Below are 17638 nucleotides of genomic sequence, written 5' to 3'. Positions count from 1 at the left end.
GAGGAGGGGAAAAAGAGGGAGAGGGGAAGAGGTGGAGAGAGGGATTATGGAGCAAAAGGGAGAGACGTCTCCTACCTCGTCCATGGCTGGGTTAGATGAGGGAGGGAGAGAGGCAGGAAGGGATGAGGTAAGGTTTGGGATGGGGGAGGGAGGGAGGGAGGCAGGAAGGGATGAGGTAAGGTTTGGAATGGGGGAGGGAGGGAGGGAGGGAGGGAGGCACTAAGGGAAGGGATGAGGTAAGGTTTGGGATGAGGGAGGCAGGAAGGGATGAGGTAAGGTTTGGGATGGGGGAGGGAGGGAGGGAGGCAGGAAGGGATGAGGTAAGGTTTCGGATGAGGGAGGGGGGAGGGAGGGAGGGAGGCAGGAAGGGATGAGTTAAGGTTTGGGATGGGCGAGGGGGAGGGAGAGAGGCACTAAGGGAAGGGATGAGGTAAGGTTTGGGAGGGAGGGAGGGAGGGAGGGAGGGAGGGAGGGAGGGAGGGAGGGAGGGAGAGAGGGAGGGAGGGAAAGGATGAGGTAAGGTTTGGGATGGGATGGGGGAGGCAGGGAGGGATGAGGTAAGGTGTAGGATGGGAGGGGGGGAGGGAGGGAGGGAGGAAAGGTGTAGGATGGGGGAGGGAGGAAGGGAAGGGACGAGGTAAGATGTGGGATGGGGGAGGCAGGGAGGGGTAAAGAGGGAGAGAACAAGAAGAACGAGAGAGGAATATAGAGAGGTAAAGAAAGAGAAAGGATGGAGCGAACAGAGAGCACAACCGTGGGGCAAAACAAAGGTGGTTTAAAATAGCAGGAGGCTGCAAACTCATCTTCAGAGCTCATTAGAACACTGTCTGGTTAATTAGCATTGTGTTAATTAGCTCCTATTGGGAACCAAGGGGGCACATGTTCAGGGAAATCAGTTATTTACTCTCCCTTGAGCTCCCAGGAAGTGATGTTCTTATTTAAACACAAGTATTTCTCATTGTATCCTCTTCCCCTTTACTGTAGGAGATATGTCCCTTTGTTTTATGTTAAATGATTGTATGAACATATGTAGTATTCTCTATTGTAGATCAACCAGCACCAACATAGTGGACAGAATGGTAATTTTCTTTTTTTATTTCACCTTTTTTTCATTTATTTCACCTTTATTTAACCAAATACTGTCTGGGTCATGACAGAATGGTAAAATACTGTCTGGGTCATGACAGAATAGTAAAATACTGTCTGGGTCAATACCAGAATAGTACAATACTGTCTGGGTCAATACCAGAATAGTAAAATACTGTCTGGGTCAATACCAGAATAGTTAAATACTGTCTGGGTCAATACCAGAATAGTAAAGTACTGTCTGGGTCATGACAGAATAGTAAAATACTGTCTGGGTCATGACAGAATAGTAAAATACTGTCTGGGTCAATACCAGAATATTAAAATACTGTCTGGGTCATGACAGAATGGTAAAATACTGTCTGGGTCATGACAGAATAGTAAAATACTGTCTGGGTCAATACCAGAATAGTACAATACTGTCTGGGTCAATACCAGAATAGTAAAATACTGTCTGGGTCAATACCAGAATAGTTAAATACTGTCTGGGTCAATACCAGAATAGTAAAGTACTGTCTGGGTCATGACAGAATAGTAAAATACTGTCTGGGTCATGACAGAATAGTAAAATACTGTCTGGGTCAATACCAGAATATTAAAATACTGTCTGGGTCATGACAGAATAGTAAAATACTGTCTGGGTCATGACAGAATAGTAAAATACTGTCTGGGTCATGACAGAATAGTAAAATACTGTCTGGGTCAATACCAGAATAGTAAAATACTGTCTGGGTCAATACCAGAATAGTAAAGTGCTGTCTGGGTCATGACAGAATAGTAAAATAATGTCTGGGTCATGACAGAATAGTAAAATACTGTCTGGGTCAATACCAGAATAGTAAAATACTGTCTGGGTCAATACCAGAATAGTAAAGTACTGTCTGGGTCATGACAGAATATTAAAATACTGTCTGGGTCATGACAGAATAGTAAAATACTGTCTGGGTCAATACCAGAATAGTAAAATACTGTCTGGGTCATACCAGAATAGTAAAATACTGTCTGGGTCATGACAGAATGGTAAAATACTGTCTGGGTCATACCAGAATAGTAAAATACTGTCTGGGTCATGACAGAATGGTAAAATACTGTCTGGGTCATGACAGAATAGTAAAATACTGTCTGGGTCATGACAGAATGGTAAAATACTGTCTGGGTCATGACAGAATAGTAAAATAATGTCTGGGTCATGACAGAATGGTAAAATACTGTCTGGGTCATGACAGAATAGTAAAATACTGTCTGGGTCATGACAGAATGGTAAAATACTGTCTGGGTCATGACATAATAGTATAATACTGTCTGGGTCATACCAGAATAGTAAAATACTGTCTGGGTCATAACAGAATAGTAAAATACTGTCTGGGTCATGACAGAATAGTAAAATACTGTCTGGGTCATGACATAATAGTAAAATACTGTCTGGGTCATGACAGAATGGTAAAATACTGTCTGGGTCATGACAGAATGGTAAAATACTGTCTGGGTCATACCAGAATAGTAAAATACTGTCTGGGTCATGACAGAATGGTAAAATACTGTCTGGGTCATGACAGAATAGTAAAATACTGTCTGGGTCATGACAGAATGGTAAAATACTGTCTGGGTCATGACATAATAGTATAATACTGTCTGGGTCATACCAGAATAGTAAAATACTGTCTGGGTCATAACAGAATAGTAAAATACTGTCTGGGTCATGACAGAATGGTAAAATACTGTCTGGGTCATGACAGAATAGTAAAATACTGTCTGGGTCATGACAGAATAGTAAAAGACTGTCTGGGTCAATACCAGAATAGTAAAATACTGTCTGGGTCATGACAGAATGGTAAAATACTGTCTGGGTCATGACAGAATAGTAAAATACTGTCTGGGTCATGACAGAATAGTAAAATACTGTCTGGGTCAATACCAGAATAGTAAAATACTGTCTGGGTCATACCAGAATAGTAAAATACTGTCTGGGTCATACCATAATAGTAAAATACTGTCTGGGTCAATACCAGAATAGTAAAATACTGTCTGGGTCATGACAGAATAGTAAAATACTGTCTGGGTCATGACAGAATAGTAAAATACTGTCTGGGTCATGACAGAATAGTAAAATACTGTCTGGGTCAATACCAGAATAGTACAATACTGTCTGGGTCAATACCAGAATAGTAAAATACTGTCTGGGTCATGACAGAATAGTAAAATACTGTCTGGGTCATGACAGAATAGTAAAATACTGTCTGGGTCAATACCAGAATAGTAAAATACTGTCTGGGTCAATACCAGAATAGTAAAATACTGTCTGGGTCATACCAGAATAGTAAATACCGTCTGGGTCATGACAGAATAGTCAAATACTGTCTGGGTCATGACAGAATAGTAAAATACTGTCTGGGTCATGACAGAATAGTAAAATACTGTCTGGGTCAATACCAGAATAGTAAAATACTGTCTGGGTCATGACAGAATGGTAAAATACTGTCTGGGTCATACCAGAATAGTAAAATACTGTCTGGGTCAATACCAGAATAGTAAAATACTGTCTGGAACATGACAGAATAGTAAAATACTGTCTGGGTCAATACCAGAATAGTAAAATACTGTCTGGGTCAATACCAGAATAGTAAATACTGTCTGGGTCATGACAGAATAGTAAAATACTGTCTGGGTCAATACCAGAATAGTAAAATACTGTCTGGGTCATGACAGAATAGTAAAATACTGTCTGGGTCAATACCAGAATAGTAAAATACTGTCTGGGTCAATACCAGAATAGTAAAATACTGTCTTGGTCATGACAGAATAGTAAAATACTGCCTGGGTCAATACCAGAATATTAAAATACTGTCTGGGTCAATACCAGAATAGTTAAATACTGTCTGGGTCAATACCAGAATAGTAAAATACTGTCTGGGTCATACCAGAATAGTAAAACACTGTCTGGGTCAATACCAGAATATTAAAATACTGTCTGGGTCAATACCAGAATAGTAAAATACTGTCTGGGTCATGACAGAATAGTAAAATACTGTCTGGGTCAATACCAGAATAGTAAAATACTGTCTGGGTCAATACCAGAATAGTACAATACTGTCTGGGTCATGACAGAATAGTAAAATACTGTCTGGGTCATACCAGAATAGTAAAATACTGTCTGGGTCAATACCAGAATAGTAAAATACTGTCTGGGTCAATACCAGAATAGTAAAATACTGTCTGGGTCAATACCAGAATAGTATAATACTGTCTGGGTCATGACAGAATAGTAAAATACTGTCTGGGTCATACCAGAATAGTATAATACTGTCTGGGTCAATACCAGAATAGTAAAGTACTGTCTGGGTCATGACAGAGTAGTAGAATACTGTCTGGGTCATGACAGAATAGTAAAATACTGTCTGGGTCATGACAGAATAGTAAAATACTGTCTGGGTCAATACCAGAATAGTACAATACTGTCTGGGTCATGACAGAATAGTAAAATACTGTCTGGGTCATGACAGAATAGTAAAATACTGTCTGGGTCATGACAGAATAGTAAAATACTGTCTGGGTCAATACCAGAATAGTAAATACTGTCTGGGTCATGACAGAATAGTAAAATACTGTCTGGGTCATGACAGAATAGTAAAATACTGTCTGGGTCAATACCAGAATAGTACAATACTGTCTGGGTCAATTCCAGAATAGTAAAATACTGTCTGGGTCAATACCAGAATAGTAAAATACTGTCTGGGTCATGGTTAGAGATGATCAACCACCTCTAACAGTATAGAATAGTGAAATACTGTCTGGGTCATGGTTAGAGATGATCAACCACCTCTAACAGTATAGAATAGTAAAATACTGTCTGGGTCATGGTTAGAGATGATCAACCACCTCTAACAGTATAGAATAGTGAAATACTGTCTGGGTCATGGTTAGAGATGATCAACCACCTCTAACAGTATAGAATAGTGAAATACTGTCTGGGTCATGGTTAGAGATGATCAACCATCTCTAACAGTATAGAATAGCAGAACAGTAGGGTTGGAAGAATTTCCCTTTATGGAAACAATGTTGCTGTGTTGTTACACATGTGAGCTCTGCCTAAATGCTCACCCATATTCTACCCTTTTCCCACTACTGGGCAGAGCCAAGAAAAGCCAAGCCCTAATGTGCTGGAAAGAACAATGTAAAAAAAACACAAAAATACCAGACCATTCAGTATAGTTCAGTCGGCACCATAATGTGAAAAGGATTCCACTGTGGTCCATCCAGCTCTTTATGTTATCCTTGACCAATCGTGGTTCAGCTCTTGACCTTGTCCTGGACCAATCGTGGTCCAGCTCTTGACGTTGTCCTGGACCAATCGTGGTCCAGCTCTTGATGTTGTCCTTGACCAATCGTGGTCCAGCTCTTGATGTTGTCCTTGACCAATCGTGGTTCAGCTCTTGACGTTGTCCTGGACCAATCGTGGTCCAGCTCTTGACCTTGTCCTGGACCAATCGTGGTCCAGCTCTTGACGTTGTCCTAGACCAATCGTGGTCCAGCTCTTGACGTTGTCCTGGATCAATCGTGGTCCAGCTCTTGACGTTGTCCTGGACCAATCGTGGTCCAGCTCTTGACCTTGTCCTGGACCAATCATGGTCCAGCTCTTGACGTTGTCCTGGACCAATCGTGGTCCAGCTCTTGACGTTGTCCTGCTGCTCTCTCCTGTAGAACACCTAGGCCAGAACATCTCCAAGTCCCACCAGGAGACGTGTCAGTACCTGAGGGAGGAGCTACAGAGCATGACCTGGCAGGCCTTCCTCCAAGAGGAGATAGAGACCTACCAGACGAAGGTAACAATACACACTACCTAGTAGACTGCCTAGTACACTATCTAGTACACTACACACTACCTAGGACACTACCTAGTACACTACCTAGTGCACTACCTAGTACACTACACACTACCTAGTACACTACCTAGTACACTACACACTACCTAGTACACTACCTAGTACACTACACACACTACCTAGGACACTACCTAGTACACTACACACTACCTAGTACACTACCTAGTACACTACACACACTACTTAGTACACTACCTAGTACAATACACACTGACCTGGCAGGCCTTCCTCCAGGAGGAGATAGAGACCTAACAGACGAAGGTAACAATACACACTACCTAGTACACTACCTAGTACACTACCTAGTACACTACACACTACCTAGGACACTACCTAGTACACTACCTAGTACACTACACACTACCTAGGACACTACATACTACCTAGTACACTACTTAGTACACTACCTAGTACACTACACACTACCTAGTACACTACCTATAGTACACTACACACTACCTAGTTCACTACCTAGTGCACTACCTAGTACACTACCTATAGTACACTACAGACTACCTAGTACACTACCTAGTGCACCACACACTAACTAGTGCACTACCTAGTACACTACACACTACCTTGTACACTACCTAGTACACTACCTAGTGCACTACACACTACCTAGTGCACTACCTAGTACACTACACACTACCTAGTACACTACCTAGTACACTACCTAGTGCACTACACACTACCTAGTGCACTACCTAGTACACTACACACTACCTAGTACACTACCTAGTACACTACCTAGTACACTACACACTACCTAGGACACTACCTAGTACACTACCTAGTACACTACACACTACCTAGTACACTACCTAGTACACTACACACTACCTAGTACACTACTTTTTTTCTCCTCCCCTCATAGTCCTTTGTCACCCCTCTCTCTCTCTCTCTCTCTCTCTCTCTCTCTCTCTCTCTCTCTCTGTCTCTCTCTTTGTCTCTCTCTCTCTCTCTGTCTCTCTCTCTGTCTCTCTCTCTCTCTCTCTTTGTCTCTCTCTCTCTCTCTCTCTGTCTCTCTCTCTCTCTCTCTCTCTCTGTCTCTCTCTCTGTCTCTCTCTCTCTCTTTGTCTCTCTCTCTCTGTCTCTCTCTCTGTCTCTCTCTCTCTCTCTCTCTCTCCTGCATCAACAATTATGCCTCTTTTAACATTGTTGTTGTTTATGTCAGCCGGAGGAGGTGATGTGGCAGCTGTGTGCCATCAAGATAACGGAGGCCATCCAGTACGTGGTGGAGTTCGCCAAACGCATCGACGGCTTCATGGAGCTCTGTCAGAACGACCAGATAGTGTTGCTCAAAGCAGGTAGACAAGATGATGGAACGTCTCGTAATGACATCACAATGATCAACCCCCAATCTATCTCCTGTCTACTTATATAAGAAACCCCCAATCTATGTCCTGTCTACTTACATAAGAAACCCCCAATCTATGTCCTGTCTTCTTATATAAGAAACCCCCAATCTATCTACTGTCTACTTATTTAAGAAACCCCCAATCTATCTACTGTCTACTTATATAAGAAACCCCCAATCTATCTCCTGTCTACTTATATAAGAAACCCCCAATCTATCTACTGTCTACTGGTATAAGAAACCCCCAATCTATCTACTGTCTACTTATATAAGAAACCCCCAATCTATCTACTGTCTACTTATTTAAGAAACCCCCAATCTATCTACTGTCTACTTATATAGGCAACCCCCAGTTTATCTACTGTCTACTTATATAAGAAACCCCCAATGTTATGTTGTCTCTCTGACCTGTAGTGATGGTTATGTTGTTGTTGTCTCTCTGACCTGTAGTGATGGTTGTTGTTGTCTCTCTGACCTGTAGTGATGGTTGTGTTGTTGTTGTCTCTCTGACCTGTAGTGATGGTTGTTGTTGTCTCTCTGACCTGTAGTGATGGTTGTGTTGTTGTTGTCTCTCTGACCTGTAGTGATGGTTGTGTTGTCTCTCTGACCTGTAGTGATGGTTGTGTTGTTGTTGTCTCTCTGACCTGTAGTAATTGTTTTGTTGTTGTTGTTGTCTCTCTGACCTGTAGTGATGGTTGTGTTGTTGTTGTCTCTCTGACCTGTAGTGATGGTTATGTTATGTTGTCTCTCTGACCTGTAGTGATGGTTGTGTTGTTGTTGTCTCTCTGACCTGTAGTGATGGTTGTTGTTGTCTCTCTGACCTGTAGTGATGGTTGTGTTGTCTCTCTGACCTGTAGTGATGGTTGTGTTGTTGTTGTCTCTCTGACCTGTAGTGATGGTTGTGTTGTCTCTCTGACCTGTAGTGATGGTTGTGTTGTTGTTGTCTCTCTGACCTGTAGTGATGGTTGTGTTGTTGTTGTCTCTCTGACCTGTAGTGATGGTTGTGTTGTTGTTGTCTCTCTGACCTGTAGTAATTGTTTTGTTGTTGTTGTTGTCTCTCTGACCTGTAGTGATGGTTGTGTTGTTGTTGTCTCTCTGACCTGTAGTGATGGTTATGTTATGTTGTCTCTCTGACCTGTAGTGATGGTTGTGTTGTTGTTGTCTCTCTGACCTGTAGTGATGGTTGTTGTTGTCTCTCTGACCTGTAGTGATGGTTGTGTTGTCTCTCTGACCTGTAGTGATGGTTGTGTTGTTGTTGTCTCTCTGACCTGTAGTGATGGTTGTGTTGTTGTCGTCTCTCTGACCTGTAGTGATGGTTGTTGTTGTCTCTCTGACCTGTAGTGATGGTTGTGTTGTCTCTCTGACCTGTAGTGATGGTTGTTGTTGTCTCTCTGTAGTGATGGTTGTGTTGTTGTCTCTCTGTAGTGATGGTTGTGTTGTCTCTCTGACCTGTAGTGATGGTTGTTGTTGTCTCTCTGTAGTGATGGTTGTGTTGTTGTCTCTCTGTAGTGATGGTTGTGTTATTGTTGTCGTCTCTCTGTAGTGATGGTTGTGTTGTTGTTGTCTCTCTGTAGTGATGGTTGTGTTGTTGTCGTCTCTCTGTAGTGATGGTTGTGTTGTTGTCTCTCTGTAGTGATGGTTGTTGTTGTCTCTCTGTAGTGATGGTTGTGTTGTCGTCTCTCTGTAGTGATGGTTGTGTTGTTGTCTCTCTGTAGTGATGGTTGTGTTATTGTTGTCATCTCTCTGTAGTGATGGTTGTGTTGTTGTTGTCTCTCTGACCTGTAGTGATGGTTATGTTGTTGTTGTCTCTCTGTAGTGATGGTTGTGTTATTGTTGTCTCTCTGTAGTGATGGTTGTGTTATTGTTGTCATCTCTCTGTAGTGATGGTTGTGTTGTTGTTGTCTCTCTGACCTGTAGTGATGGTTATGTTGTTGTTGTCTCTCTGTAGTGATGGTTGTGTTGTTGTTGTCTCTCTGTAGTGATGGTTGTGTTGTTGTCGTCTCTCTGACCTGTAGTGACGGTTGTGTTGTTGTCGTCTCTCTGTAGTGACGTTTGTGTTGTTGTCGTCTCTCTGTAGTGACGGTTGTGTTGTTGTTGTCGTCTCTCCTCAGGGTCTCTTGAGGTGGTGTTCATCAGGATGTGTCGTGCCTTTGACTCTCAGAACAGCACCGTCTACTTCGATGGGAAGTACGCTGGGACCGACGTCTTCAAAGCGTTGGGTAAGTCAGAATACAACCCAGCGAATCACGTTCATCCCCTTTCAAAGCATTAGGTACGTCAGAATACAACCCAGCGAATCACGTTCATCCCCTTTCAAAGCATCAGGTACGTCAGAATACAACCCAGCGAATCACGTTCATCCCCTTTCAAAGCATTAGGTACGTCAGAATACAACCCAGCGAATCACGTTCTTCCCCTTTCAAAGCATTAGGTACGTCAGAATACAACCCAGCGAATCACGTTCATCCCCTTTCAAAGCATTAGGTACGTCAGAATACAACCCAGCGAATCACGTTCATCCCCTTTCAAAGCATTGGTACGTCAGAATACAACCCAGCGAATCACGTTCTTCCCCTTTCAAAGCATTAGGTACGTCAGAATACAACCCAGCGAATCACGTTCATCCCCTTTCAAAGCATTAGGTAAGTCAGAATACAACCCAGCGAATCACGTTCTTCCCCTTTCAAAGCATTAGGTAAGTCAGAATACAACCCAGCGAATCACGTTCATCCCCTTTCAAAGCATTAGGTAAGTCAGAATACAACCCAGCGAATCACGTTCATCCCCTTTCAAAGCATTGGTACGTCAGAATACAACCCAGCGAATCACGTTCATCCCCTTTCAAAGCATTAGGTACGTCAGAATACAACCCAGCGAATCACGTTCATCCCCTTTCAAAGCATTAGGTACGTCAGAATACAACCCAGCGAATCACGTTCATCCCATTTCAAAGCATTGGTACGTCAGAATACAACCCAGCGAATCACGTTCATCCCCTTTCAAAGCATTAGGTACGTCAGAATACAACCCAGCGAATCACGTTCATCCCATTTCAAAGCATTGGTACGTCAGAATACAACCCAGCGAATCACGTTCATCCCCTTTCAAAGCATTGGTACGTCAGAATACAACCCAGCGAATCACGTTCATCCCCTTCAATCTGTGGTTGAGGTTCAGCTGTTTCAGAACCATCGATTTAATAGGAGAGGAAGTTGTTTGTTGGTATTAGGGACTGTTTTGGACCCCCGCTGACTGAATGGCTGGGCCACTAGGATATGGACTGGACTGACTGAATGGCTGGTCCACTAGGATATGGACTGGACTGACTGAATGGCTGGGCCACTAGGGTATGGACTGGACTGACTGAATGGCTGGTCCACTAGGATATGGACTGGACTGACTGAATGGCTGGTCCACTAGGATATGGACTGGACTGACTGAATGGCTGGGCCACTAGGATATGGACTGGACTGACTGAATGGCTGGTCCACTAGGATATGGACTGGACTGACTGAATGGCTGGTCCACTAGGATATGGACTGGACTGACTGAATGGCTGGGCCACTAGGGTATGGACTGGACTGACTGAATGGCTGGTCCACTAGGATATGGACTGGACTGACTGAATGGCTGGGCCACTAGGGTATGGACTGGACTGACTGAATGGCTGGTCCACTAGGATATGGACTGGACTGACTGAATGGCTGGTCCACTAGGATATGGACTGGACTGACTGAATGGCTGGGCCACTAGGATATGGACTGGACTGACTGAATGGCTGGGCCACTAGGATATGGACTGGATTGACTGAACTCCAAAGCAATGCATGTCAGGTGACGTCTGTTCAGATCCCGATGTCCTGCTCTGTGTCCTCTGTTGTGATATTTGACACATAACTACTCCTGTCTCTCTCTGTGTGTCTGACAGACTGTGTTGTTCTGACCCACATAACTACTCCTGTCTCTCTGTGTGTCTGACAGACTGTGTTGTTCTGACCCACATAACTACTCCTGTCTCTCTGTGTGTCTGACAGACTGTGTTGTTCTGTCCCACATAACTACTCCTGTCTCTCTGTGTGTCTGACAGACTGTGTTGTTCTGACCCACATAACTACTCCTGTCTCTCTGTGTGTCTGACAGACTGTGATGTTCTGACCCACATAACTACTCCTGTCTCTCTGTGTGTCTGACAGACTGTGTTGTTCTGACCCACATAACTACTCCTGTCTCTCTCTCTGTGTGTCTGACAGACTGTGATGTTCTGACCCACATAACTACTCTCTGTGTGTCTGACAGACTGTGATGTTCTGACCCACATAACTACTCTCTGTGTGTCTGACAGACTGTGTTGTTCTGACCCACATAACTACTCCTGTCTCTCTGTGTGTCTGACAGACTGTGATGTTCTGACCCACATAACTACTCCTCTCTCTCTGTGTGTCTGACAGACTGTGTTGTTCTGACCCACATAACTACTCCTGTCTCTCTCTCTGTGTGTCTGACAGACTGTGATGTTCTGACCCACATAACTACTCTCTGTGTGTCTGACAGACTGTGATGTTCTGACCCACATAACTACTCCTGTCTCTCTGTGTGTCTGACAGACTGTGTTGTTCTGACCCACATAACTACTCCTGTCTCTCTGTGTGTCTGACAGACTGTGATGTTCTGACCCACATAACTACTCCTGTCTCTCTCTGTGTGTCTGACAGACTGTGTTGTTCTGACCCACATAACTACTCCTCTCTCTCTGTGTGTCTGACAGACTGTGTTGTTCTGACCCACATAACTGATCCTCTCTCTCTGTGTGTCTGACAGACTGTGTTGTTCTGACCCACATAACTACTCCTGTCTCTCTGTGTGTCTGACAGGTTGTGACGATCTGATTCGCTTAGTCTTTGAGTTTGGGAAGAGTATGTCTGTCATCCATCTCTCCGAGGAGGAGATCGCTCTCTTCTCCGCGTACGTCCTGATGTCTGCAGGTAGGCACGATGCTGTCACGTTCACGACGCAACGTTGCGAGCACATATCTTCTACAATCACATAACACACACACACACACAGCTATTCCCCCTTGTGGCAGTCCGAGAGCATCTCTGGGTGTTATTATTCATACAACTCTGCATCAGTGTAACTAATGGTGCGTGTAGATCGGACGTGGCTTCAGGAGAAGGTGAAGGTAGAGAAGCTGCAACAGAAGATCCAGCTGGCTCTCCAACATGTCCTTCAGAAGAACGGCAGAGAGGACGTGGTTCTCACAAAGGTATTATTTATTTATTTATTTATTTATTTCACCAGGTAGGCAAGTTGAGAACAAGTTCTCATTTACAATTGCGACCTGGCCAAGATAAAGCAAAGCAGTTCGACACATACAACGACACAGAGTTACACATGGAGTAAAACAAACATACAGTCAATAATACAGTATAAACAAGTCTATATACGATGTGAGCAAATGAGGTGAGATAAGGGAGGTAAAGGCAAAAAAAGGCCATGGTGGTAAAGTAAATACAATATAGCAAGTAAAACTCTGGAATGGTAGATTTGCAGTGGAAGAATGTGCAAAGTAGAAATAAAAATAATGGGGTGCAAAGGAGCAAAATAAAGGTAGACTAGTGGTTAGAGTGTTGGACTAGTAACCAGCAGGTAGACTAGTGGTTAGAGTGTTGGACTAGTAACCAGCAGGTAGACTAGTGGTTAGAGCGTTGGACTAGTAACCAGCAGGTAGCCTAGTGGTTAGAGTGTTGGACTAGTAACCAGCAGGTAGACTAGTGGTTAGAGCGTTGGAATAGTAACCAGCAGGTAGCCTAGTGGTTAGAGTGTTGGTTAGTAACCAGCAGGTAGCCTAGTGGTTAGAGCGTTGGACTAGTAACCAGCAGGTAGCCTAGTGGTTAGAGTGTTGGACTAGTAACCAGCAGGTAGCCTAGTGGTTAGAGTGTTGGACTAGTAACCAGCAGGTAGACTAGTGGTTAGAGTGTTGGGTCAGTAACCAGCAGGTAGCCTAGTGGTTAGAGCGTTGGACTAGTAACCAGCAGGTAGACTAGTGGTTAGAGTGTTGGACTAGTAACCAGCAGGTAGACTAGTGGTTAGAGCGTTGGACTGGTAACCGGAAGGTAGTCTAGTGGTTAAAGTGTTGGACTAGTAACCAGCAGGTAGTCTAGTGGTTAGAGTGTTGGACTAGTAACCAGCAGGTAGCCTAGTGGTTAGAGCGTTGGACTAGTAACCAGCAGGTAGCCTAGTGGTTAGAGCGTTGGACTAGTAACCGGAAGGTAGTCTAGTGGTTAGAGTGTTGGACTAGTAACCAGCAGGTAGACTAGTGGTTAGAGCGTTGGACTAGTAACCAGCAGGTAGCCTAGTGGTTAGAGTGTTGGACTAGTAACCAGCAGGTAGCCTAGTGGTTATAGTGTTGGACTAGTAACCAGCAGGCAGACTAGTGGTTATAGTGTTGGACCAGTAAACAGCAGGTAGCCTAGTGGTTATAGTGTTGGACCAGTAAACAGCAGGTAGCCTAGTGGTTAGAGTTTTGGACTAGTAACTGGAAGGTTGCAAGTTCAAACCCCCGAGCTGACAAGGTATAAATCTGTTGTTCTGCCCCTGAACAGGCTGTTCAACCCACTGTTCCTAGGCTGTCATTGAAAATAAGAATTTGACCTTAACTGACTTAGTTAAATGAAGTTAAAATACATTTTTAAAACACTGTACTGTTAGCTACTGGGAATGAATCTTTGTTTGTATGGACTGTGTTCATGCATTGTCTAAATGGTATGCTCTCGGTAGACTCTACTTGATGACATCTCGTTTTGAACTGAACAGGCCTTGGGATTTCACAGCAGGATTTCAGTTCCATCACCACTATAACATAAGCATCATTCCTGATGAAACGCACTCAGACAGTGTCCTGGTCTCAGGGAAATGTGAAAGTCCTGTCTGTCTGTCAGAATGTGACCAAGCGGTCCTGAATTTCAATAACCTTACTCTCACTCTCTGTCTGTCTGTCAGAATGTGACCAAGCGGTCCTGAATTTCAATAATTCACTCTCTCTCTCGCGCGCTCTGCTGTAGGCCATGTGCTGTGGGTAACAGCAGGCATAGGTCATGTGCGAAGAGTAGGCATTTAACCTCTGAATTGTGGAGACTAACATCATGGGCTGAGGATTTTTCTAGAATAGTGGCCAATTCGTTGATGTAAATATTGAAGAGTGCAGGGCTCAGATTGCAACCCTGGCGAAGGCCCCGCCCCTGGTTACAGAATTCTGTTATTTTCTTTACAATTTTAATGTATTGCCAGTATACATTGATTTAATTATGTCATGTTTTACCTCCTACACCACTTTCAATAACTTTGTAGAACGTAGAATGTGCTGTGGGTGACAGCAGGCATAGGTCGTAGGTCAGTCCTGTATGCCAAATAGAATCAAATGCTTTTTGGAAGTCTATCAAGCAAGCGTATATTTTGGTATTATTTTGGTGGACATGTTTATCTATCAGGGTGTGTAGGGTGTAAATATGATCAGTTGTGCGATGTTTTGGTATAAATCCAATTTGGCTTTTACTCAAGACATTGTGCTTATTAACTTCATTGGGATAGTTGGCAGTATTTTCACGTCCGGATGAAAAGCCAAAGTAAACTGCCTGCTACTCAGGCCTAGAAACTAACTAACTAACTAACTAAGAAACTCAGAAACTAAGATATGCATATTATTAGTAGATGTGGATAGGAAACACTCTGAAGTTTCTAAAACTTTTTGAATGATGTCTGTGAGTATAACAGAACTTATTTGGCAGGCGAAACCCCAAGGACAAAGCATTACAATTTTCTTTCATTTCAATCTTCTTCTTTTCTTTTCTTTTGAGGTCACTCTCTTTTTCAATGGGTTTTCATATTTCTAAGGGGCAGGCTTGCAGTTCCTATCGCTTCCACTGGATGTCAACAGTCTTTAGAAATTGGTTGAAGTTTTCCCTTTGAGAAATGAAGAAGTAGCACTGTTCAGAACGAGGGTAGAGGGAAGTGTGCTCTTTGTGAGAGACGCGTGACCTGAAAAGCTCCCCTTTGTTTTCCTCCCGTATGGAACACAGTTTATCACGTCTTAAATTGTATCGATTATTTACGATAAAAAAATGCCTAAAGTTGTATCAGGAAAGTTGTTTGAAATGTTTGGACACAGATTACAGGTAACTTTTGAGATATTTTTGTAGTCATGTCGCGCGTGTTGGAACCAGTGTTTTTCTGAATCAAAACGCGCCAAATAAATGGACATTTTGGATAAAAATTGACGGAATCAATCGAACAAAAAGGACCATTTGTGATGTTTATGGGACATATTGGAGTGCCAACAGAGGAAGATCTTCAAAGGTAAGGCATGAAATATATCTTTATTTCTGCGATTTCTGTCGCGCCTGGCGGGTTGAAAATATGATTGTCTGTGTTTGTTTGCTGGGGTGCCGTCCTCAGACAATAGCATCGTATGCTTTTGCCGTAAAGTATTTTTTGAACTCTGACATGTTGGCTGGATTCACAATAAGTGTAGCTTTAATTTGGTGTATTGCATGTGTGATTTAATGAAAGTTTAATTTTTATAGTAATTTATTTGAATTTGGCGCTCTGGATGTTTGCCAGGTGCCACCGTCCCACCTACCCCAGAGAAGGAAGTTTAGAACTCTTACATTTATAATACTACAGAAAATCTTCCCCAGGTTACTGTTCACCACAAATGCCTCTGGAATTGTTAGGGTCAAATTTGTGTCCGTTTTTAAACATTGGGGTTATGAGTCCTTGATTCCAGATGTCATGGAAGTAACCTACACTCACGATCAAATTAAACAGTTTTAATACAGCCAATTGACATTTTGCACTAGTGAGTTTGAGCATCTCATTTAGGATGCCATCAGGTCCGCATGCCTTTTTAAATTTGAGAGCCTGAAGTTTCTTATAGAGCTCCTGGTCAGTAATAGTTTAGTTTCTTCTAGAGCTCCTGGTCAGTAATTCGGGAGTCCAATGGATTTTGATTGTCCTTTATAGCTTTTTTCTAATCCTCTCTCTCTCTCTCTCTCTCTCTCTCTCTCTCTCTCTCTCTCTCTCTCTCTCTGTCTCTCTCCCCCCTCTCTCTCTCTCTCTCTCTCTCTCTCTCTCTCTCTCTCTCTCTCTCTCTCTCTCTCTCTCTCTCGCTCTCTCTCTCTCTCTCTCTCTCTCTCTCTCTCTCTCTCTCCCCAGTTGATATGCAAAGTGTCGACCCTGCGGGCGTTAGTCAGCCGGCATACAGAGAAGCTGACGGCCTTCAAAGCAACCTACCCAGACATTGTCCAAGCCCACTTCCCTCCACTATACAAGGAGCTGTTTGGCTCAGACTTTGAACAGGGCTCCATGTCCATAGACGGCTAGCCGAGGGCCCCGTCGGTGACCTACCGTACTGTATCTGCCCTGTACTGTAGTTTACGTCATGGAGCCAGTGTTGATCTTTGGGAGACAGAGAGACACGTTGAATGAGAGACACTCAGACAGTGCCTTGGTCCTGGCCCTAACTTGCTCTTACCTGGACAGACACCCGACATTTCTCTCTTCATGTTTGTCTGTCTTCTCCTCTGTGTCCTCCTGGATCATGAGTTGGTTGGGAGGTTTCTGGGAGGAAAAAAAACATTCAAGCACTTAGAAAACCAACAGCCTTTCCTCTCACAATAACAAACCTATTGGGATGGGGAGTGGATTTAGTCACAACACCTACCTATGGACAACGGTGTGATGGGGAGAGGATTTAGTCACAACACCTACCTATGGACAACGGTGTGATGGGGAGAGGATTTAGTCACAACACCTACCTATGGACAACGGTGTGATGGGGAGAGGATTTAGTCACAACACCTACCTATGGACAACGGTGTGATGGGGAGAGGATTTAGTCACAACACCTACCTATGGACAACGTTGTCATGGGGAGAGGATTTAGTCACAACACCTACCTATGGACAACGGTGTGATGGGGAGAGGATTTAGTCACAACACCTACCTATGGACAACGGTGTGATGGAGAGCGGATTTAGTCACAACACCTACCTATGGACAACGGTGTGATGGAGAGAGGATTTAGTCACAACACCTACCTATGGATAACGGTGTCATGGGGAGAGGATTTAGTCACAACACCTACCTATGGACAACGGTGTGATGGGGAGAGGATTTAGTCACAACACCTACCTATGGACAACGGTGTGATGGGGAGAGGATTTAGTCACAACACCTACCTATGGACAACGGTGTGATGGGGAGAGGATTTAGTCACAACACCTACCTATGGACAACGGTGTGATGGAGAGAGGATT

The 17638-nt window shown here is 43.6% G+C and overlaps 1 protein-coding gene across 3 annotated transcripts in view; it reads left to right on the top strand.

The window, feature by feature from the left end:
- The window catches only part of LOC118944435 (nuclear receptor ROR-alpha A-like), a 260652-nt gene extending 243087 nt beyond the window's left edge, over positions 1–17565 (top strand). For all 3 annotated transcript variants that reach the window (XM_036963684.1, XM_036963683.1, XM_036963685.1), the window contains 6 exons: positions 5785–5906; positions 7144–7276; positions 9438–9545; positions 12197–12307; positions 12476–12588; positions 16536–17565. In XM_036963684.1, coding sequence (XP_036819579.1) covers positions 5785–5906; positions 7144–7276; positions 9438–9545; positions 12197–12307; positions 12476–12588; positions 16536–16703 — 755 coding nt within the window. In that variant the 3' untranslated portion in view covers positions 16704–17565. The remainder of the gene's footprint in view (positions 1–5784; positions 5907–7143; positions 7277–9437; positions 9546–12196; positions 12308–12475; positions 12589–16535) is intronic.
- The last annotated feature ends 73 nt before the right edge of the window (positions 17566–17638 follow it).

The sequence above is a fragment of the Oncorhynchus mykiss genome, chromosome 26 (genome assembly GCF_013265735.2).
Source record: "Oncorhynchus mykiss isolate Arlee chromosome 26, USDA_OmykA_1.1, whole genome shotgun sequence".
Classification (NCBI taxonomy): Eukaryota; Metazoa; Chordata; class Actinopteri; order Salmoniformes; family Salmonidae; genus Oncorhynchus; species Oncorhynchus mykiss.
Note: the sequence above shows the minus strand (reverse complement) of the source record. Positions and strands in the feature narration are given on the sequence as shown.